We start from the raw sequence: 24,516 nt of genomic DNA on the forward strand, positions 1-24,516 counted from the left end.
TATATGTTATATATATTTATACATAATTAATATTAAGTATAAATATAAATAATTTTTATATTAATAACACATTTTTCTTAAATATATGCATGCATGTGTGTGTATTTATATATACAAAATAATTATACACGCTACACACACATATATTATTTAAACACAAGCTTTTATTTTGGATGCGATTAATCGCAATTAATCGTTGCTCAGCCCTAATTAATATTATTATATATTTATTATAATATTGTATATTAATATTATAATATTTTATATTATGTGTATTTACAATGTGTATTTTAACATTGTTTAAAAAATGTGAGATTAATTAAGATTACTTAATCCTATATTGGCAGCCACAGCAACAGTTTTAAAAACTTGGTTTGGCAAAATTCTCTGTAAAACTGCTTTGAAATAATATTTGTGAAAAGTGACACATAATTAAGCATTTAATTGAAAATGTTTTCTTTTAGTTTTAAACATCTAACAGAACTCTAATAGTGGGTAGAAAAAAAAGATATGCCACAAATTTAAAGACCGCCTGTGGTGAAAATCAAGTTAAAGTTGTTTATACTGTATGTCTGTGGTCTTTTTAATATGCTTTAAAGCAAATATGCATATAATATTTAAATAATTTGCTTTGAATTTAATGTACAATGAGACAAAAACAACATGTCTTTATCACAAAAATATTTTTTTACACATATTATGAATGGATCTGTGTATGTGAGGATGTATATAACTACCTTTATAATTAAGGCAGGGATTCTTGCAAGGGGGGATCATCTTATTTGGAGGTCCTTGGTATCACCACGTTAAGGTAAGAGGAGGATGAGGCCGATTAAACTCCTCCATATGGAAGGTTAAGGAGACATGCATATTAATGACAGTGATGTGGCACATGATCAATGCCTTTTAATTGCTTTTCCTGGTTTGTGGGACAAAGTGCCATTAACTATTGATCTGCTGAAGAAAAGGCAACTCACGTGCCAGCACTGGGTGAAGCCTGCCATAATGGGTATCAGGAAGGATACAAGAAAGCGGCAGTGTTAACAAGCCATACATCAATGTCAGACCTGGAGGAGGCTGTTGTCTTTTTATGCACACCTGGTAGACTGCTTGACTGCACGCCAACTGCCACAGCAGGTGCTGCTGGGTGATAGGGAGAAATCCAAAGTAATGTTTATTGCAGCAGCTTGTTAGTGCACAACAACTCTCAGCACCAGGGATTCACAACATGAAGATACTGCAGGATTAAGAATATATTTTGAATCAAATAGTCCAGACAGCTCCTGTTTTGCAGGGTTGATATTTCTCAGGGAAGGTGTTAGCCAGAAGACTAATTATGTGATGTGAAGGGAATACCTTCATTTTTATGAGTCTAAGAGTATTTGTATTGTTGACATGCCATACCTTTTAAGCTGTCCAGGAGTTACACATGTACATTAAACGTTTTATAAGGGGTTTGTAAGGGATTCTGAAGTTCATCTATAAAATGAGTTGGCTGTGCTTGATGTGTTGGGTCAGATAAACGGGTAACAGTGTGACTTTTTTTCTAAAGGTAATTATTTCAATGGATTTGAGATGAAGCACATTGCATTCAACTAAAAAGAACAGACTCATAAAGGACATCAAAAAGTCGAAAGGTACGTTTTTTTTCATGGTTTCAGGAATGTTTGAGAAACACAAAGTTCAAAAGAATAGCATTTATTTGAAATCGAAATATATTACAAATATATTTACTGTCACTTTTGATCAATTTAATGTCTTTTTTAATAAACTTTTGAATGTAGAATGTTTGATTGTCTTGTAAACGCTGACACTTCCCCCTGTTTTCTGTCCCATAGATACAGTAAACACAACACCGCTGCAGAGAAGATCTGTTGCGCACAAAAATATGTCCGCCCTTCTGTATGATTGAATCCATCTACGCAATCGCAAGCTCTGTGTATGGCAGGTCAGGCCCCCTTTTCTGTTTTCCCTTTTCGTACCCCCCCCCCACCCCCCGCTTCTCTTTTCCTTCCTTGAAAGAGGCTGTAATCAGAAGTAAGTCAAGCACGACAGAGAAACATTTAAGAGGAGTAATGAAAGGAGATTGGGGACCCATTGAAGAATAACACCCAGGCTGCTTTGCCACTGTCAAATTGCATCAGACTCTAGGTAATAGATTCTCCAGAAGACATTCAATTTCATTCAAAGGGGAGCCCTCTTTATCCCAGTGCATCAAATATTTAAACACTTGTATTAGAGACAGTGTCAGTTCCTCAACTCTGAGCCTAGACCACTGATCCCCCCGCCACCTCAGTTCTTTTTCACTTGATGTCACCCATTCTCAAGGTGTTATCTCTCGCTCCGAAGCTGCATATATAGGCTTTCATTTCATTCCAGATACTTAAAATGGTATTAGCTCTTTTTTCGATATCACAGTCTTTGTTGCTGCCTTGACTTTTCGATTTCTTGGTGAAAGGCTTAAGGATCTCTGGAGAAAAGAAGATTGAGGAGTCATGCTGGAAGAAGAGGAGGAGGAGGAGGAGAAGAGAGAGAGATTGGCAGCAGCGGAGCGTATGACTGACGCTGTTCAGACTCAGTCTAGCTTGTCAAATCTTTGGACACAAAATGAATTGGCATATCTGCACCCTGCATAGAGATATCTTTCACAGAGGCCGATGCCGCCGCATTGTGAACTGTTCGGGTATACGTGCTGGATGTTCCGAAGTGTCTTCGGCCAAACGTTTATCATTTCGAGGATTCAACACTCTCAAGAAAGTTATTCATTCGCCCTCTTAAATCACATCAGATTGAATCTCTCAGCATCTAGAGCTTTCCCACTCTCCTATACATTAGAGCCTGCAAATTAGGAGAAGGTGCTAGACTACCCTCTCCTCCTTTCCATCTCCCTCTCTTTTACCACTCCGCCTTCTCATTTCCTCTCCTCCTCCCCCACGCCTCTCCATCTCATCTCCATCGCTCCTCTGCCGGGGCCCCTATTAGTTTAGTGACCAACGTTGTATGAAAGCCAGCAGTAATACTGTCCCAATCCTCAGCCGACTGTGACAGCCCGCGGTAATGCCGTCCCCCCGGCTGAGTGGATGGAGCTCTTCCATTAACGCCTCTAACATGGTGACACCTAACCCAGCCTGATATTACGCTCACACACTGATTAGGGGCCGGGAATGGAGTCGGCGAAGGTCCTGGGCGACGGTAGACTAGCCGAGTGTGGCTTTAACAGACCCAGATCTGTCTCCGCTGCCCCCGCCAGTCACTCACACAGCCGGAATTGTTTAATTGGACAGCAGTCGTGGGAGACTTGAGTTTTAAAGGGATAGTTCACTTAAAAATGAAAATTCTCTCATAAATTACTCATCCTTGTATTTTTAAACTCACATGTCTTTCTGTTGATGCTTGTTATGTCATGACGATAAGTTATATGACATGAGGTTTTGTGGTATTGACGTGTTGCTATATTTGATTTAGGGTCTGTGTTGAGCAATCATTTGATTGGTTTGAGGGGGGAGTAAAGGTGTACATTTCAGTCTGTTCAACATACAAAGTGATTATTTCGCTTCAGAAAACGTATACTAGTTGGTATATGAAAATAATATAAATATATAATATATAATGATGGAATGACATGAGGGTGAGTAAATGATGTCAGCGTTTTCATTCTTGGCATCACCATTATTAAAATTTAGCTTTTTTATATTTTAGTGGGGTTTTTTTATGCTTTTGTCATGTTTATTAGTTAATTTATATTATATATAAATATAGTTAATAATTTATATTATATATAAATATAAACATTTTATATATAATAATAATAATAATTAAATCATTAAATATAATGTCAAAATAATTATATACAGTGCAACCACATATATTATGTAAACAAAAACTTTTATTTTGGATGCGATTAATCGCGATTAATCATTTGACAACCCTAATATATATATATATATATATATATATATATATATATATATATATATATATATATATATATATTTGTGTGTGTGTGTGTGTCTGTGTGTATATATATATATATATATATATATATATGTAACTTTAATTTAATTTATCTCTATTTCAATTGTAGTACTTCAACTTTTAGTTCAACAAACTTACTTTAATTCAATTAGTTGCAAAGGCAACATTTGTAATATTTTTGTTTAAGTTTTTCAAGTTGTGATCTTGTACTATTTCATTTATTTATTTCCTTTAATGGAAATTATTTTTAATAGTTTTGATTTTAGGCAACTACAAGAACATTGAATGGAACTGCGAAAATAATTCTTTCTTCCATTGGTTGGACAAACAGAAAATCCCTCCCAAAACTTCCTCCACTGGTTAGGCCAATGTTGTTATATTAGACTGGGGTGCATTTCCCGAAAGCATCGTTAGCCAATAATGGTCGCAAGTTCCGTCTTTACCAATGGAGTTCAATGGAAATTGCGACCAACTTGCGACCATAGTTGGCTAACGATGCTTTCGGGAAACGCACCCTTGTTCGGTGTGCTCAAACAGTGCAATGTTTTGTTAGCTCTACATTATCATTTTCATAGGAATTAAGGTTATATGTATTTAACATTGAAATTCTTACATCACCTTTAAGATTTCATTATTTTTTTAGCTCTTCAATGACAGACCGTCCACTAACAGGAATTCTGTACTGAAAATCTGAAAATAAAGCCCCTCGACACACGCACAAAAAACCTAAGGGGTATTTGCATGTGATAAAATCATTCCTGTTTGATTTAAGAGTGCTGTCCTCGGGCAAGACACTAAGGTGTTTCTATCACGCCGGCTACGCCATTATTCAACTATCAGAGAGCCCCCTCTGCCCCAACACTTTCAGCCCCAAAATAATATCTCATATATGCATTATCCAGCCCCCACGGCAGCCCCCTCATTACTAAGGATCATTCCAGAATTAGATTCAGTCCTTCCAATATTGGTTCCAAGATCTGGTTCCTTTGTACTGTAGTCAAAGGTTAAAATACCAATCACGATCGCCCCGACTGATGGAGTCAGACATTTTAATATTCGCTTAGCTTGGTAATTGTGGAGGGACATAATATCGTTCTTTCTCCTTGTCCTAAAGGTAACGTAGTAAAGTCAGACAGCAGAAGTGTGGCCCGGTATGTCTGTAGGACATTTGAAGACATGAATACGGGTGAGGATAATGACTTTTCCCACACACTTCTCCTACATTTGTAAAATAAAGCAATATATAGTCTATATTTTTGCTTTTAGTCCCTCCGGTAACAGTACTATGAACACCGTAGCCTGATGTAAGAAAGTTGGTCATGCATGCTGTGTGTGTTACATCTTCAACCTCAGACCTTCGTTTGCTGTTTCTGTCTGTAGTGATGCCGGGGTCTTTGTTAATCACTGTTGACACTGTGAGGAAGGGAGAAGACCGTTTGCGCTCAGGCAAGGAGCGTTTGTTGATCATTATTTTGGGAGTGTCATGTCAATGTCAGCCCTGTGGCGAGGAGAGACCGAGCTTACAGAGGGAGGAGGCAGTGGGTTTGGGGTCTCAGCCTGTCATTGCTTCTCACTGTTACTCACTTCACAGCCCATACACTCCTGATCAGCCCCTTAAGCTCTGTGTGCCCGGACTCTTTTGCTTGACCAAAAAGACATGAGGATTTACTGCATGTCTTTGTCCTTTTTAGAAACCCTTATGCATGTTTAGAAAATACTCAACACTCTTAAAAATGAATGTTCTTTTTTGGAATCTGCTTCTATGATGAGCCTTTAACGTTCGTATTGTTTCGATCCTGTTGTGGAAATGTGGTGGCGGGATACTCTGAGTGAAAGAGAATGCGCTGTGAATTTGTTAACAGAGGTGCTGATGGGACACTGAGGGAGAGAACAGGGGAGTATCATATTTTAACCTTTTGTTTCCTGCAGCAGGCGCCAAGACTCCCGGGAGGAAGCGATCAATGATGGACACCATAATGCGTCTCGCTGTATTCCTTGTCACACTCAAGCCTTCTGCCTGTTTCGGGAGTTCTTCAGTTCACACGCACACATATGCACAGATGGTGAGGCAGTGCAGACAGCTCATCACTTTGACACTCACTACATTTCTCCATTCTGAGTCTTTCTTTCTTTCTTTCTTTCTTTCTTTCTTTCTTTCTTTCTTTCTTTCTTTCTTTCTTTCTTTCTTTCTTTCTTTCTTTCTTTCTTTCTTTCTTTCTTTCTTTCTTTCTTTCTTTCTCCTATTTGCTCATTATATATATATATATATATATATATATAATGAGTGAATGGATATGTCATGTTTTATACAGTATCTATATCTATATCTATATATATATATATATATATATATATATATATATATATATATAATGAGTGGATGGACATGTCATGTTTTATATCTATATCTATCTATCTATCTATCTATCTATCTATCTATCTATCTATCTATCTATCTATCTATCTATCTATCTATCTATCTATCTATCTATCTATCTATCTATCTATCTATCTATCTATCTATCTATCTATCTATCTATATATATATATATATATACATACATACATACATACATACAAATATATACACACACGTTGGGGACATTCCATATAAGGTGTATCGGTTTTCATACTGTACAAACGCTATCCCCCCTACACTAACCCTACCCCTGAACCTATACCCATCACAGAAAACATTGTTTTTTTTTAAATTGAGGACTCGCAGGAAATGTTCTCATAACCCATGTTTACATTGTAATTCCAGTGTAATACCCATGTCATTATACAAATTTGTGTCCTCAAAGCAAACAAGCACTCACACTCACACACAAACACATGCATATGACAAAAGAAATAACATTTTAAATGTAACTCCTCCAAAATTGAATATTGATATAAATATTTTTGTCAATGCATGACATGATGCATCTTTACCCACACTGCTCTCTCGCTTGTCCCAAAAACTTAAAAACAGCAATTAAACTCCAATTAGGTTCACGGCTTTGCAGAATTAACTGAACTAATTTGATTCAGCACTGAATAAATGAATTTCAAAAAGAAAGAGTTTGACTCAATATTCAAAAACGTGCCTTCTAGCATTCTGATTTATTCGTTTATTTTCATTTAAGGACTCGGATTATGAAGCAAGAGACTTAAAAGACTTTGTTAATGATCTTGGAAGTCACAATTAGCGAGTCTGGAACCTCTATTAAACTGTGATTTAATTTACTCAAGCTAATACCTTAGTTGTTTATGAGACAGTAACTTTATTTTATGTTCCCTCTCTATACAAACAGTTTTTCAATGACCAATATCTTCAAGATGTGTTTATTTTAAAAAGTCAAACTTTTTTCTTCTTTTTTTTTACATATTTATATTAACTAAATTATGTATAATTCTGTATAATAATAAAGTATTTTAAAATATATATTTAAAATGCAAATTAAATGAGAATGTTATCCAAAACAAAAGTGATACCGGAATGTTTAATTTATTGATACAAGGATTTTTTTATATATATATATATATATATATATATATATATATTGATTTGGCTTGCTGTTTGTGTGTCTTATTCACACTGCATGCATGATTCTTGTGGGCATCAAGTCAGATCAGACTCTGACCAGTCTGGGTGGCTTTGGGTCATTTGTTCTTCTGGCATCCCTTAAAATAACATAATTGCAGCCAGTTAATATGCCACGTTTTGTCACAGCTTTATATTTTTGCAACAGTTATGCTTACTCTTTACTTTGTGTGAAGGATGCCAGATTAAGGGAATTGAATGGCCCAAACACTAAAGTGCGGTATGATGTTTAACCAGCAGATGGACACCCGTGGTAGCGTATCGAGTAGGCCTCCGTACGTAATACAGATAGAATAAAATGTTGCCTATGTTGAGGCATTGCATTTTTGGTGTTCAAATTTATGTCTCAGATGAACTGACATCATTCACTGTTGAGGCGCAGAATGGAGATGTACATTTGACAAAATACCCAAGTCGGACAGGGAGGTGGAAGATGATAAATTTAAAGTTAACAGAGCGGGACGGGCTGAGTAGAGAGAGAGAGAGAGAGCGAGAGAGCGAGCGAGCGCGTGGCGGTACAGTGAGGGGCTCATGCACATTAACAGAAGCGCGCGCGGATCGGATGTTGACACATCACGCGCATCTGCATAATCTATATCACAGCAGCGGTCGCACGCGCAACACAGCTCAACTCTTTAAACCTCCGCGATTGTTCTCAAAATCGTCTTAAAAACTTATAACGGTCTTTTCGCGCTTTTTTCTTTCAGTCATCTGCAAACTCTCCTGTCTGACATCATCTGAAGTGGAGCGTGGATAAAACAACAGTTGACGATAGGAGATGTTTGACCACAATGTGAGTATTATAATGAGTCTTTCTTTGTTATATAAAAGTGATATTTTGGGGACATTATGTTTTTTCAAGTGTTTCTGTTGTGTTATTACAGATTTTGAGTTTTATAAGGATCAATTACAGTTTGTTGTTGCATGCTAAGCGTTAACTTTATTATACCAGACTGCACTGAAACAGCCTAATTGTAAGATGCATCAAATTTATAAGGCGGTGTTCAAGAAAAGTTTTACTTTTGAGTACGTTTTTCCCAAGAGATATCTCATTCAGCAGCATAAATTAGGCTACATCTTTAATTAAACTTAACAACACCTGTGAACTGAACAAGTTAGAGCCTTAAAATAGAAAATTGCATTTAAACTTTTTTACATAGGCTATAATCTGTCAGAAACCGAAAGGAAATATGCCTTTTTTTTCTTTAGATCGAATCGAATTTAAAGCAGATTTCCGACTCAATATCTTAAAAGCAACATTTAAAAGCTCACTGTCTTGAAGAAAATTACTCACAACTTATGCGAACTGTTATAAAAAATGTTTTTTTATTAGTTGTATTTCTATTATAAAAAACAGTTCTCCATCTTTTTAATTAATTCCCATTTGAATGAACTTTATCTCTCAACATTCATACGTTTTTATAATTATTTTCTATTTGTTTTATTATTATTATTATCATTATTATTACGTGGTGTTATCTTTGAATATGCATTTCCAAATCACCGATCGTATAAGTATTAGATCGGTCTTTAAAAGAATAGGCTATTCGGTTTTTAAAGGACCGTTATATTACTAATAAGTTCAAGTTATTTTTTTATTCATTTAAATTCAGCAATCCGAAAAGTTCACTAATCATGATTAATCTATAAAATGGAATGGACAAATAAATAATGAGTAAAATCGGAAGTTTACGAATCTGGCTATGTGACTTTTTTTTTTTTCATTTTTAAATTGTTGTGTTCATAACGCAGAATGGCAGTTCTAATACACTAAACATTTTATATATAGTGATTTTTCAGCATGAAAATTAATTTTAAGATAATTTATTTTAAATTATTTAGCTCAATCTTTGTTTACCTTTCAACATTAAGGCAATAGTAAAGGGTGCTTTTGTTAATGACAACTCATTGTTTAAGTTCACACAATAATATGCCTCTGACCTATACCCTATAGGCATTTCTTTAAGGACTCAATCTTAGTCTAATTATTCTAGCAACTTAGTATTACTGTCTCAGTCATGTGACACGTCTTTAAAACGAAAGAAAGAAAAATCCTCTGACATATACAGTATAGACTTTAAGGAAGTTTTACATTTCTGCCTTTTGCCTGTTTATTAAATAACAGCTTTTCTTTCGACCACCTGAAGTTGTTTTCAGACTCATAATACGACTTTTTTTCCCCAACAGCTTTCTGTCAGAGAATGACTGGTCTGTAAGGCTTAAGTATATACGCATTGTGTCCAGTGCCCTTCAGGCCTCTTCATCACATTACACTGAGTTTTGGTAGACGCTACACTGCTCAAATGGACCTCCATCGGACTGCCTTTAAGATAGAGAGCTCCTCCTACATGCCCAATCCTCTGACCTCCCCTGCCCTCATGGTCCTGGCATCAACAGCCGAGGCTGGACGAGATGCCTCTGTACCCTGCCAGCCCCATCGGCCGTTTGGAGTTCCAGTCACTTTGGAAAAGGACATGCACCTCTCGTTCCCCAGCGGCTCATACACCTTCGCCTCCATGTACCACCGGCAAGGAGGCTTTCCCACTCGAGACTTTCCCACCCCTCTGCTTCACCTTCACCCACAGTTTGCCCCACCCAATCTTGACTGCTCCCCACTGGGTATGCTCAACCATGGAGCGGTGGGGGCCTTCCGACCGTTCTCCTCCCCACCTGAGGAGCGTGATGCAGGGGTATACCAGTCTGCCTTCCTCCCTGCCAAGCGCTTGAAGGGCTGTATGGATCCAGAGGCATCACCCCACCTCCGCTACACAGATGTGGAGGGAAAAGATTTTGACTTTTGTGCTCATGTTCCCACTGGTTCTCCAAATGCCCTGAAGGTATCTGAGGATGCTGGGAAGAAGCTCTTTGGCTTGTCTGTGCTGTTGGCAGACGGTTCGTCTGGCCCAGAGGAGCACAAAGAACCAAGTAAGTATCTCACATCACAGTGTCTGTGATTCAAATGTGAAGGTATATGAAGAGTTCAGATGCAAAAGCCTCTAAGTGCCGTTTGAAATTTTCTTCTAGAATGATCATTTTTATCAAGATTGTATATTTAAGTTCAGTAATTTCACTTAAATTGCAATGAAGTTAATTACCTATTAATTGTAATTTAAGTGAAATTACTGAACTTAAATATACAAGCTTGATAAAAATTGTCATTCTAGAAGAAAATTTCAAATGGCACTTAGAGGCTTTTGCATCTGAACTCTTCATATATAGAGTATATGCAACTCCCATGACCCCTCCCCCACAAAAAAGGGAACAACTTTATTATTATTAATGTTGCCAAAAATGTAATATTAATATATATTTATTAATTATGTAATAAATAGTATCATATATATATATATATATATATATATATATATATATCATTATACATATTATTATATTATAATACATGCAATGATACATAATTATTAAATATATTATATAAAATAAAACATTCTTTATTTGAATACATTTGGGGGTCTTTTTGCTTTTATTCTTAAAGGACAGTATAAGAGGAGTGCAGATAAGAAAAGTAAAGGGGAGAATGGGATTGGGACAGCAGCCAAGAGCCCTTATACAGTATGTCCTGAGCATGTGCACAGCCCACTGTTCTACATCTTTGCCGTGTACTTAAAAAAAAAAAAAAAATTAATATATATATTATTGGTGCTATAGGAAGGTCTAAACAATATATATAACAGGCTAATACAGATCAGCCTGAGAGGACACAAAGATCTACAACAATTTCATGCAAGCAAGACTTTCATAAACTAAGTTTTGTTTGTATCTAAGTGAAACTTACAGCTTCTGGTTTTGTTATATAAGTCCCATGCAGTCCACAGACAAATGCCAAAAGTAGGTCTAGTCTAACCTAGTAGGCTATAACCGTTAGGCTATGCATGGAATAAGTACCGAATCGCGAGCAAATGATCTTGAGATGACAAAGGCGAAGGATTCGGAAATCTCTCAGCTCGAGACAACTTGTCAATGATAACGAGCAGGAGATGCTGCTCGGCAAGCGCGTCTCTGAGTACGACACCTCCAGCTCAATATCGCCCCCACGCCATCCATCCTGATTTGTTGACAAATGAGTGGGAGAGAGTGTCAATCTGGGCTGTAAGGAGAACGTGGCTGCTCATTACCTTGCTCTGTAATTGGCCGCCGAGGCGAAGGACCCCACGTTCGTGTGGCGCGGCGGGACGGGGGAAAAAAGACGCTCAAGCTTAAATTCGTAGGACATCAGAACTCCTCATGGGGGCGGAGGGGTGGAACCTGCAACATTAAAGGCACGACAGAGGTGGCTGATGAGGCACTATCAGAAATGAATGTCAATAGGAAAAATAATGACTGACTTTGACAGGTAGAAGAGATATTGTTTGGAAAAAGAGCACCACATCAAGGTTCTTTTAGAAAAGTTTTTGCATCATCTAGAAGTGGGTTACCGACATGCGTGTGACAGAGGATAGGATGCATATCCACACACCTTAGTACACTAAATTAGACTTGGTTGTGTATGTGTACACACGCAGTCGCCTATTGGCCACATTTTCCTTTCAGAAAAAAGTAGAAATATTATATTATATTATATTATAAATTTCTACATTTTTCTGAATATATTCTTTTTAAAATCTTACTGAAAAAAATGAATGAAATATATATATATATATAATTATTTATTATATATAATTATTTATTTAATTTTTTCAGTAAGATTTTAAAAAGAATATATTTGTTTTAAAACACATTATTTCTAACATAATTATTACGGATGAGTGTTATGCTTGAGAAATAATTTAGATTCGCGAACTGTAAATCAGAGATTCACGTGGCCTGATAACCTGTACACAACCTCACACACATGCTGTTGTGTCATTAGAAAGAGATTTGTCATTTGTCTGATATCTGACCCTTGAGCCATGACTCCAAGCTCTATGTTATTTCAGTGCTTGTCTCTCAAAAATGTTCAAAAGGACAGAGTATCCTCACAGCTGTTTAAACAGTTAGATCTTTTATATTCTTTTCGAAGGACAGATGTCTTCACTGGGCCGAATCATGTTTATTTTCCTTCGGGAGGCATTTTACATTTTTTTGGTCAAGAGCTGATGAGAAAGAAAGAGTAACAGTAAGTGTGGGTAAATGCCTTGTGCCCTGCTGCTTTCTGGGCTTAGGCAGTGTGTGCTTGGCATAAACTTTCTCAGACAGTGTACTTGTGAAATTTTTTGCATTGTCAGATCTATCTATCTATCTATCTATCTATCTATCTATCTATCTATCTATCTATCTATCTATCTATCTATCTATCTATCTATCTATCTATCTATCTATCTATCTATCTATCTATCTATCTATCTATCTATCTATCTATCTATCTATCTATCTATCTATCTATCTATCTATCTATCTATCTATCTATCTATCTATCTATCTATCTATCTATCTATCTATCTATCTATCTATCTATCTATCTATCTATCTATCTACAGTATACATCTATACCTACCCATCCATCCATCCGTTTGTCTGTCTCAAGAGAAAAATCTTCAGTGATTGTGGCAAACATCAGGTTTTCGGAATGGCAGTATGTTCCGGTTTAGTTTGGGATCATATATTGTATCAATAACTCTCAAAGTCATCAGGCTTTTTGCTGAAACCCTTAGTATTATAAGCTTGACAAAGTGAGTTTCACGTTCTTGCTATCAATTACCTTGAAGTTAAAACATGTGTTGCAGTTATGGGTTGATCTGGTCCAGTCAGACTGTGTGAATTTCCCCCCTTTTGTAGACGTACAATCTGTGAAAGAACAGATAGAATCACATCTGAGCTCTCTGTGTGTTCTATAATAAACAAGATGGCCTTTAAGTTCAGAAAACATGAGTGCCATTCCACAATATGTTAAACTTTGGAGGGTTTTCCCAGGAAACCATGGAAGACAGAGGTGTCAGTGTTTGGAATTTCAGTTCTAATTGGTTGTTTGGACCATTCTGGCTGTTTATCTCAAGTGATTTGGTGATTCACAGTCAGAATGACAGTTTTATCATTTAAGCTATTTGTTGTGTATTCTTTCTGTGCCAGAGACTGCTGTAAGCTGTCTGGTTTTCATTGATGTTGGAAATTACATCACCTCATTCACAGAGAGAGAGACAGAGGCAAACAAAAGTCAGAAGATATAAAGCTTATCAGTGGGACAGTGGCAGTGCAACTGACTGGAATAATTTATAACCAGAAAACCTCCCTGTTTATTGCTGCTTATTAGTACAGATGAGCCGTAATAAGCAGCCAACTAATCTACGGCCAAGGTGAAGGTGTACATCACCTTACTCTGTTGTGGGTTGACTTTATTGCCTGGGGTGGTGAATTTCATTTGCCATTGTAAACATTAAGTCTTTTGTTTCTTATCACACAGCGTGTTCTATCTCTAATCCCCATGATCAAACCTGAATGGTAGGGGAGGGTAACATTATAAATCTGCCCAGACCCTAAAATGTTATCACTGCTTTGCCTTCTATTCCCCGAGAGTGCCAAGAGAAGTTGATTCTTGTCTCTATGGCAGTACTGCCCTTGTTATGAAGCAAAGTGATTGGTCGGCCTAATTACGGGTGCCTGTAAGGGACAAAAAGAGCATATATATGAGCTACAGCTGGCAGATGCTATAAAATGTGGCTCATTGTGAGAACTGCAGATGGACTGTATTCAATTGGCTGCCATAGATATCATAAATCTGGAGATTTTGTCCAGCGGCCACTGTGTTGTATTGATCTCCTCTCATCCTCTGTCCTTAAAGTTAGAGGTTTGCGGCATTTTGATATTTAGTTTGGTTCTTCTGAGAAGGATGTATAAAGATATATTTTGGCCAATAGGTATCCTATATTATATTATAAATTACATAATAATTAAATGATGATGTATACAAGTGTGGAATTTATTTTTGCAGGTGATGCACTGTATCTTGTAAACAAAAAAGTAGCCATTTACTTTCACTTATTCTGTTTGATGTTAAATGAGGCTAATTTGATATTTCACCTCCTGCTGCTAAAGTAGTTTACTCTCCTAATATTCTCTTAAGTGGGAGAGCTTTCATCTTGGTCGGGGGGCTTGATGTTCTTCTCTTGTTTTCTTCCTAATTCATCTTCTCCGGATGGAAGGAATGTGAAAGAGAGGAGAGTTCTGTGTACCACCCATACTGTACATCACAGCAGTCTTCAAACAAACTCCAATCAGCCCGGTTATTTTTCAGTCGCTGTTTAGTTATTGTATTTTCTTTTTCTGGTGATGTAAGGTTTATTTGATAATTAAAATATTTAACTCAATAACACTTACATTCAGTTCAGTTTCGGGGTTTATGAATGCCTAATATGCTTCAATTACTATGTTTCAGATATTCAAACAGTAACCAGATGTGCAAACTTGTGTGCTTCTGTTGCAATTCCGCTATAAAACTTGAATACATCAAGACTGTTGCTTAAGAATAGTAGACTAATAATGTTCTTCATTGGCAACTTAGACAAACACCTTACCAAATATTCTTATCATTTAGAGATAATAGTTGTACCCTTTAAGCACCTGGAATAAAAATCTCTTTTTGTTTTGGCTGTTGACTGCAGATCAGATTCATTAACATGCCAAACAAGGGAGTTGTAGGCCCATTACTGGCAGGATCAGTATGCTTGTCGTCTAAGAGCTTCACAGACTCTTGGGGCTCTTGTTAAAGCAGCGCTACTCCACCCAGGGCTTTTATGTGTTATTGGGGACGTGAGACAAATAAAATAGGGGCTTTAGCCCCGGAGGCTCAGTCGGAGCTACGATAACAGCTTTTTTGCCGCCATTATAAACAAATTTCTGCACCTTTCCACTTTTTTAAGTAATCCTATGCAAATCGTATTACATTTGTATTTGGAATGCATTTTATTAACCAAATATGCTTATTAATTAATCAAGTTGCATAACTGCATACATCATTATTTGCTCAAAAAAACTCCAAAGTAATTAAAAGACATTAGATTATTGCAGCAGATGAAGTCGTTTTATTTCCTTTTTTTTGACATCCCAAAGTAATTAAAAGACATTAGATTATTGCAGTAGATGAAGTCGTTTTATTTCAATTTTTTTGACATTATAATGTAATAAAGATGCTATAGTGCATCTTCTGAAAGAGTGCAGATTCTCTGGATCTAAAAACAAATTAAGAAGAAGCAGAAATAAGTGATAGAAACATTTTTTATGCACATGTAAGCTAACATGATCACAAAACATTCATCAGCTTATTACTCAAAACTGCCAAACATTACTGAATGAAATGTTGAACCCACGAAGAGGTCTATGACCGTGCAAGCTGTGATAATGGACTCGATCTAGTCTATGTTTTGATCATCATTCTAAATCCGATCGGGGTTCGTTTCCTGAAGGCATTGGAAAACTATGGTCACAAGTTCCGTCAATATCAGCATAGTTCAACGAGTCGTGTTTCCCGAAAACATTGTTCCAACGAACATTTGCAAACAGGTTCGCAAAGTTGTGTGGTTTGAACGACAACTCTTGACCTGTGGTTAGCTATATTGCATGACATTTGGACGTAATAAATCCTTATCTTGAGCAAATTATTAAGCTGACATTCAACAACCGAATGCTACAACTGGTGCCTTTTTTTTAGAATACATACAAATGTAATTTACACCTTTTAGTTTTTCAAAACATTTGAAGTACCGATTTTGAAGAGTGCGTATGTGCAAACATGCTCTACTGTGTACGAACGAGCCAAAAATTGAGTAATGAAGCAAAATAACTGAGAACAATTAGAAATAGTCCTCAGATGACATGTCCGTTATTTATTTACAAAAAAAATCTAGCGTTAATTGGATCTCAAACTGTTTCATTAAAAATAGTTATTACTCCACCACGTGCGAAACCAACGTGGTTGAACAATACTTTACGGCAATGGGTTTCGGGAAACAGTCGCGACTAGCTAGTTGATTTCTCTAACGATGCATCGTACTATGGTAGTGAAGCAGTGAACTACGTAGTTGTACGGGAAACGCATCCCTGGATGTAGTCTTTGAGAAAATATTTTTCTCACATTTTGTTTTTAAATGTTGCTTTTCTAATGAAACTTACCCACATTTAAGTGTTGATAAAGAAGAAAGCATGATGCTAGAATTTTTTAAAGCTGAGTCTCTCTTATTTCTTTTGATATAATGTGTGTTCAGGCATTACAACTTAATATTCTGATTCTGTGCGCCATGATTAAATAAAATGCTGCCGCGCTGGCTGGCAACTTCGCTATTGGGGAGAGAGTTTACAGCCCGTGTTTTAGCTGTAATCCAGTGGTGTGGCAAGAGAAAATCTTAATTAAATGCTATTTAAGAGCAGTTTAGGCAATAGACAGCTCTGAAGTACATTGACACGGCACCTGAGTGACCGGCGTTGTGTGTGCCAAAGCGGCCCTCTCTGATCTCACATCAAAGACCGGCAGGAGGAAGACTGGAAGCATGTGGGGCAGGCCAAGGTGGGGAAGGGAGCGAGGGAAGCAAAGATCGTCAATTGCTGGCTCAGTACAAACGGCACATCTCGAGTCCCATGAGCCCACAAATCAGTCAAGCAAATGCAGAGGGCAGAAAGGGCAGAATGTGGGTTTAAATAGTCATTACAGAAGGCCGACAGAGTCAAAGACAACAGGCAGACGATGGCTCTCGGGCAACTGCTCTGTGTTCTCTGTCTCATCCTGTCTCTCTGTTTACAGTATCTCTTAAATGTGTACGCCATTCATGTGCAGAGCCTTGCATTAAGGCAGCAATTGATACATGACTGTTTAAAAATGACTTGATTGATATTGAACTTTAGATTTGTTCATGACTGACATGTTTCTGTGTACAGAGGTCTTTAGAGAGCACCGTTTTGGGCACAGTGTTGTTTCTGTGAATGACCCTTGAAACTCAGTCCACCTGTAGGGCCTCTAACATCTGGGGCTGTCATTAGTGACTGATGCCTGGCTGGTGTTTGTAATAATATCCAAATGGCTATTCAGCCTTTTTACACAAGTCACACTAAACACACAGCTGGCTCACCGCAAAGCACTATACGCTTTAGAGGTTAGGCGATATTGCGAAAAGATGACACATGGCACTTTTCTTGTGTGCGTAATGAGTGAATTGCTTTCACATAAACCAATGCTGTTTTAATATAAAGCATGCATAGCATTTCTAATATAATAGAAGAATGCAGTGTTCATATAGCTCATATTTTTCCAGTTACATTGATTGGACCCCCAAAAAGTACAAATGCATGATTTATTGTTACCATATTGGTTATTTGCTGATATTGGAGATCGTTTTTCCAAAGTCTGGCAATATTGGATACTTAATTGTGCTTGCTTATTTCCCCATTTTTTCATCTTTTCCATAATCATATGGAAAAACATGTGTAAATTAAGTGTTACATTAATATACAGTTTCATTTGTTATCATTGATGAAATTGAACATGCCTTCTCAGCATTCTGAAACATTGGCTCTGATTTCATAACATCAAATATTTGATTTCCTGGTTTATAAAGTCTTATTTCATCATGACCCCTGTGCTCCTTAGTATATGTGTGTATTTGCATGGGAGCGTGAAAGAGCCTGGGGAAACGTAGTTTAAAATCCATTGGGGATTGTGTCATAACCGTAAATCACTCCTTTGCTAATTGGTAAGAAAACAACAGTCAAGCAGTATATAATGTTTTATGTGCCTCTTATGTTTTTTACTGCGGTACTAACGAGGGGCTATGTCACAGAGTGGACAGGGAATTAGCCTGAAAGATGGCTGCTGTCCATAAGCCTCAGTGTTCTTCAGCTTCTGTTGCTTAAGATGCCCCTGATTTGCATGTGGCAATTAGTATGCTAATTGGCCTAATTAGCCCATGGGACCACACAAGCACTGTGGCATTAAAAGCTTCAGTATCATTATGACTCAACAATTCCCACGAGTTAGCGTAATCAAAAGTCCATCACACCCTCCAGAGCATATCTGTGGGTGTTTTGTGTTGATTACACTTAATCTGTGTTATGTTAGATAGTTAACTTTAAGTCTGAAGTTACGTTAAGCTGTGTTCGGGCAGAATTTAGCCTGATTTGCAGATGTTAAGAGGTCATTAGATAGCTGCGTCCTGAGCAAATGAGATGAGAGATTGAACTTTTAGCTCAAAGTGTCCTTACTGCTGATCTGTTTCATGACCTGATTGAATAAGAAGAGAGACCTGTGGATCTATATCAGCTCAGCTGGCAGTGGCCTTTGTTCCTCTGTGCTAGCAGAGACAGAGTATTGGCTCGTGGGATTGCTGGGGTATTGATGGGGGAAGGATGAGATGAGCACACACACGTACACACCCAGAGAATGACTTTGGCAGGCTGGGCAGATGAGGAGCATTGGCTATTGTATTTACTCAGGGCTGTGTGAAGGCTCTGTATGTTTGGTTATCCTTGGCTAGGTGAACAAGGCAGAGACGCTGTTTGGCCATGACCTGAAGTAATGTCACCCGTTGACTACTATTCAGAAAGATGGACAGGCGGGACAATTTATAAAATGCGGCTTATGGGATTATGTTACTTTAGATTAAAAGTACATTATAATGCAAATGGTACAACATAGTAGGACAATTTTTTTTTAGCAAAAAACTAAATATTATAAGCTGTACTATTCTATACATTTTAAACTAGGTTTTCACATTATATGAGGTTGTTTGCAATAAACATAAAAATAAAATATACAAAATATGTAATGTTATTGTCTATAAATATTTATATATTATATTTGTTTCAATATTGTCTATTACTTGACCCTGATGAATGTCAACACAATAATAATTGTAATATCTGAGAAAAGGGAATAATCCCTCCCCCCCCCATATATTCTCATAATGCTGTAGAAAAATGTACAATAATGTAATTTCTCAGATGTAACCGTTTTAAGGATTAATGGGAGAAAAATTATGTGGTAACAAGCTAAATATGGAACAACAGCTAGATATTATCCTTCTAATATTTATCAAAATATTTTGTCAAAAATTGTATTGCTGTTTTTATGATTTTAATTGTTAAAACAATTAAATAATTGTATTTTACATAATAGTTTATAAAAATACTTTTTAATAAAATTGAATAAAATCATATATTATATAACAAGATAAGTATAATCTGGATATGATTTCTATAATATCTTTTTAAAATAAAGTTATCAGAGACAAACATGTACTTTACCGTAATCGTGAAAAATGCCTAATTTTGCTTTGCTACATCAGTGACTTGTCAGTCTCTTGCATCTCAGACTTCATGGTTTTACTGCCTCCAAGACAACACAGTGTGGCAGAAAATCCACTCAACGATGCTACCCTCCACTCGTTAGCTGTCTAATTAGCCTTTAGCTACTTAATGAGACGAACAATGCAGCATTAGTGGAGCAACAAGCTCAGGGCATGTTAGTGGGATGGGGTTAAGGATGCTGTATTGAATAGGTGGCTGTTTTCCCATTGGTTGCTCGAATTATGCCTGTTCTGTGGCCTTTCTCAGAGTGAAATTTTATAGGGTGATGTTTTGTTGCTTTTGTTTGGGTTAAAATGGGCAGAGAAAGATTTGAACGGGCTCTTTAGACAAGCCACACAGACACACAAATGCTCCATCAGTATTCTGTATCAGTATAAGGTCAAATTCTTGCGATGAAAAGTTTATTAAAAAAAAAATTCTCATATACCCTGACTTTTAACTTTTTTCAGAATAAAGTATATTGCACTGCAGCTTATTTTTGTCATGTAAAGCAACCAACCACATTTCTTTTCGGTTTTAATATATGTTTAGTTCTGCTCATGATGCAATTTGATGCAACTAACCCAGAATTACTACTAACTCTGATTGGAGCTCGGTGAAGAAAAGACTGGAAGAGGAATATATGGTTTTGGTGCATGTCGCTGAATCCGCAACAATGCATGTAATATATATATATATAATTGCATTTGTCAGTCAGTGTGCTTAGGATTAAAAACCTGCCAAAGCCATGCTGACTTATAATGTCTTGCGTAAATTGTCTGTTTGAGTTGAGAACCGAATTCCCAAGCATACATGGTCGAATGCCGTCCAAAACACAGATGCTATTTCAGCCCATAATGGGCTTCTAGACGTTCAAGATGAAGTCATGTTTTTCTGTGCTGCAGGAGCTCGTCTGTGTTAAACTCTCTTCAGACTGGGTGGCCCAGTCCTCCCACAGCTTCCACAGCAGGTGGAAACCAAGAATTGCTATTAAACGAAGGTCAGAGGACTGTCATTAATAACAAAGTGTTTGTGTTTTTTCCTTCGTCATGAAAAAAGGCACATAGTACAGATTTAGCTTATGTCAGGTTCTGGGAATTTCAGCAGTTGAAATTGTGTTAACAATAAAGACTGCTTTGCTTCTTTCACATGTTTTCATGCAGTTTTTTAGTGCGTTTTTGCACCTTTGAAGGTCTCTGCAGGTTTGCACATTTTGGCGAACTGAGGATACAACCATCCCTTTTATGATGAAGTACTATTTGCATATGTTTATATGATTTTGGGTAACACATCCTCGTAGTTCCTTTTCAAATCTTAGGCAATTTATGTATCTCACCTGTGATTTTTCACACCCAAGGACTATATCAGTTCCCTGTATTACATATTTCAGTGTCGGTGACCAAAAATGAAATGGGCCAAAATAACTTTCTCTCACCTAATTATTTTGGAATCATTTTGTGAGCTATTTCCTCTGTGGTGGGCAACCTTACGACCATCTTGTCCAATGTTAGAGTTTTTCTCTCTCTGTGTTTGGCACTGGTAGAGACTCCAGTGAGGCAGTTGTATGCTTAGGCTGACTGTGTCTCGCTGGCTGGCTCTGAACAAGCATAGGCCTGTTCTACCCCGGTGGCCAATAAAATGAGAAAATCAACCACTGTGCCACCATCCACTAACCAGCCAGATAAATACACTTGTCTCTGTGTGAATGCGTGTCAGCATGGCTGTGTTGATCCAAAGATTTCATACAACTGTTCAAAGAGTGATACAGGAAATCATTAAAGGGATTGGTCCCCCAAAATAAAATAAAAATATTTCATCATTTACTCACCCTTTTTCTTTTGTTACCCTTAACCCCTCCATCCCCCCCATAACAAGTATTAATAGCAAAGTTCAATTTGCTCCTTTCCATTCAATCAAAGTGAACAGAGATTTTTAGTGACTAGCTTTAATTTCAAGCTATCACATGACTTTACATATTTGATATATGTAACAGACGTAGGCCAGTAAGAGCTGTGTGTGTAAAACCTCACAGTCCTTGACTAGCGACTAACTTTAGGTCTTTAGCGTTTTTGTTAGGGCCCGGTTCAAATCCCGCTTAGAGTGGGTTGAGTAGGACTGGTTACATTTGGTGCCGTGACCCAGATGGGAGTGAGGTGTATGGGGGTGAGTGTAACAGATGTAGTCCAGTAAGAGCTGTGCGTGTAAACCTCACTCCCCAGGCCTCAAGAGGCGCGCTAGCAAATGACGCTAGTGGCTGTAGTCTTTAGTGTGCTTGTTAGCGTGCCGAATCCTTCTTGGAGCAGGTCTATTAGGACTGGTTACATATAGCACTTATATACAGTATTTTTGTTTATTATGTTTTTTTGGAGCTTGGTCATGATCCACTGTCACTGAAGAAAATAAGTCATATGGGACATGAGGGTTGGTAAATGATGATTTTCATTTTTAAGTCCCTTTAATCAATTCCTAAGTCCGCTAATGGTGTTCCACCGTGCAGATAACTTGCAGGTGCTCTTTATCAGGGTGATCAATTTTGCTCTTTCATCCTTGGGTTATTATTAATTTTCAGAGTGCTTCCGGCTTTTGTGAAAGCCCTGTTACCCTCTTTGAGGATCCTCTGATCACATCCTCCAAAAGCTGTCAAAAAATCTGTATTTTTCCAAAACAAGATCATCTTCAAAGCATCACAGGCTTTCTTGTAAGGGTAGCTGTATTTGACACAGCGAATGCAAGGCTATCTGATCTTATCAGCATGTATGTGGGAGTATGTTGTGTTAGATTCAAATGGATTATTATGGTCTATCTGCCTCATTACTTTGAGCTGCTCACACCTGCTCTGTAACAATGTATTGAATGTGCATGGGTGAGAATTATATTGAGGTAGAATAATGACAATCATATGGTTATTCTGTATTTTTAATAATAAGAACATACAGTTTAGCTTAGCACTGTAAATGTGTGGTTAGTGGGCAAACCATAAACAGCGACATACAAAAATGTAAAAAATAATAATACGTTTGTGTATTGGTACATGGGTCTGTGTATATTTAAGAATGTTTGATTGCATTTCTAATTGTTTGTGTGTGTGTTTACAATGAGGCTTAGTGCAGCCCCTCAAGCTCAAGGTTTATGATGTGTTAGCTGTCACTTCATTGACTCCCGTCTGGGCCATTATGCTCTGTGCAGACAGAGCTGTCTCAGGTGGAGAGTTAGGATTTAGCCCCCCACACACACACACACGCTTACACAAATGAACATAGACATATTCAGAAGCATTCAGATTGAGTTACGCTTAGATTTTTGAATCGTTTTTTTATGCAACCTAAAAATTAATATGTATACACAAACACACACACTCGCACACATACAGTTGTGTATCTAATCTATATATATATATATATATATATATATATACTCACCTAAAGGTTTATTAGGAACACCTGTTCAATTTCGCATTAATGCAACTTTCTAATCAACCGACCACATGGCAGTTGCTTCAATGCCTTTAGGCGTGTGGTCCTGGTCAAGACAAACTCCAAACTCCAATCTGATTGTCTGAATGGGAAAGTTGAGAATGGCGAGGTGGGGCCACGGGTTGGCACATTCCCAGGATGGACCTGCTGCGTCTTCATACATTGTTTCGTCCATGGTTTCATCTCTTATTTAAATCTGACCATTGAGTTGACTTTTGGGGGAAAGCTGAAGGTGATTGCTGATATGCTGTCCCAAGCAAATGAATGGTTTCCGAGATTTTTCTTTGTTCCTTTTTTTTTTTTAGAAGTAATAATGGGTTCTCACGGTTATGGATAGAAATGTAGTGGAGTAAAGAGTACAATATTTCCCTCTCAAATATGCTTGAGAAAAGTCACGAGTACCCAAAAATGATACTCGAGTAAAGTACAGATCCCTCAAAATTGTACTCAAGTAAATTTACTCCATTACTGTCTGGCTCTGATTGTTTTATATATATAATTATTTATCAAGTTATGATTTGAACTTAAGCCAATCACAAACAAAGCCCCCTCAGGAAAAAAAAAAACTGTTCTATGATACTCCTGTACATATACACATGCACTCGCATTAGCTGCACACCGAAGGTGTGTGCAAACATATGCAGTAGTCAGTCATTCACATTTCCACATTTGTACACACACGAACTCACACACACGTGTACTGTAGTTACTTCGGTTACTCTGTCTGTGTGGACCTCAGACAGGAATGTCTCTCCTGTCCTCTGGTTTGCAGGTGTGCATCTTCATTTGGCCAGTTTCTCAGACTTGGTTTATTTGAAGTGTCTGCCTTCACAGCCCTGTAACTCCTGCTGATGAGTTCTTGAGGAGACCATATAAAGGCAGCACACCCATCAAATAATGGGAGTGTATCTCAGAAGGGAGTGATAGTCTATGACCCTCTCAGTTTGAGTCATGACACATGGGTGGATGATAGTTAATGAGTGTCATTAGAATATCATGCTGACTGCATCATATTGTTGCGCTGTGTATTGCGTAATTGTTCCTCCATAGGCTTGACCTTACACAAGACCGTTCATTTCCCCCCTGTGTTATTTTCTTGTTGTCTTTCTCTCGCTATCATTTACACACACACTCTCTCACATAGTGGTCCCTTTGCTCATCAACTATTGATCTGACTGTCTCTGTTATTTAAGATTCCCTGAATGCTCATTAATTAAGCCT

The 24,516-nt window shown here is 37.4% G+C and overlaps 1 protein-coding gene across 5 annotated transcripts in view; it reads left to right on the top strand.

The window, feature by feature from the left end:
* Positions 1-5,936: 5,936 nt before the first annotated feature.
* rnf220b (ring finger protein 220b) overlaps positions 5,937-24,516 on the top strand; it is a 36,974-nt gene continuing 18,394 nt past the window's right edge. Inside the window, exons 1-3 of one of the 5 annotated variants that reach the window (XM_039676492.2) lie at positions 5,937-6,038; positions 8,269-8,354; positions 9,749-10,486. In XM_039676492.2, the coding sequence (XP_039532426.2) occupies positions 9,865-10,486 (622 nt within the window). In that variant the 5' untranslated portion in view covers positions 5,937-6,038; positions 8,269-8,354; positions 9,749-9,864. Of the gene's footprint in view, positions 6,039-7,926; positions 8,355-9,748; positions 10,487-24,516 lie in introns of those variants that run through there. The other 4 variants (XM_089119741.1, XM_089119742.1, XM_039676510.2 and 1 more) reach the window with 4 other exon arrangements.

This window comes from Pimephales promelas, chromosome 14 (assembly GCF_988280905.1).
Source record: "Pimephales promelas chromosome 14, fPimPro1.hap1.1, whole genome shotgun sequence".
Classification (NCBI taxonomy): domain Eukaryota; kingdom Metazoa; phylum Chordata; class Actinopteri; order Cypriniformes; family Leuciscidae; genus Pimephales; species Pimephales promelas.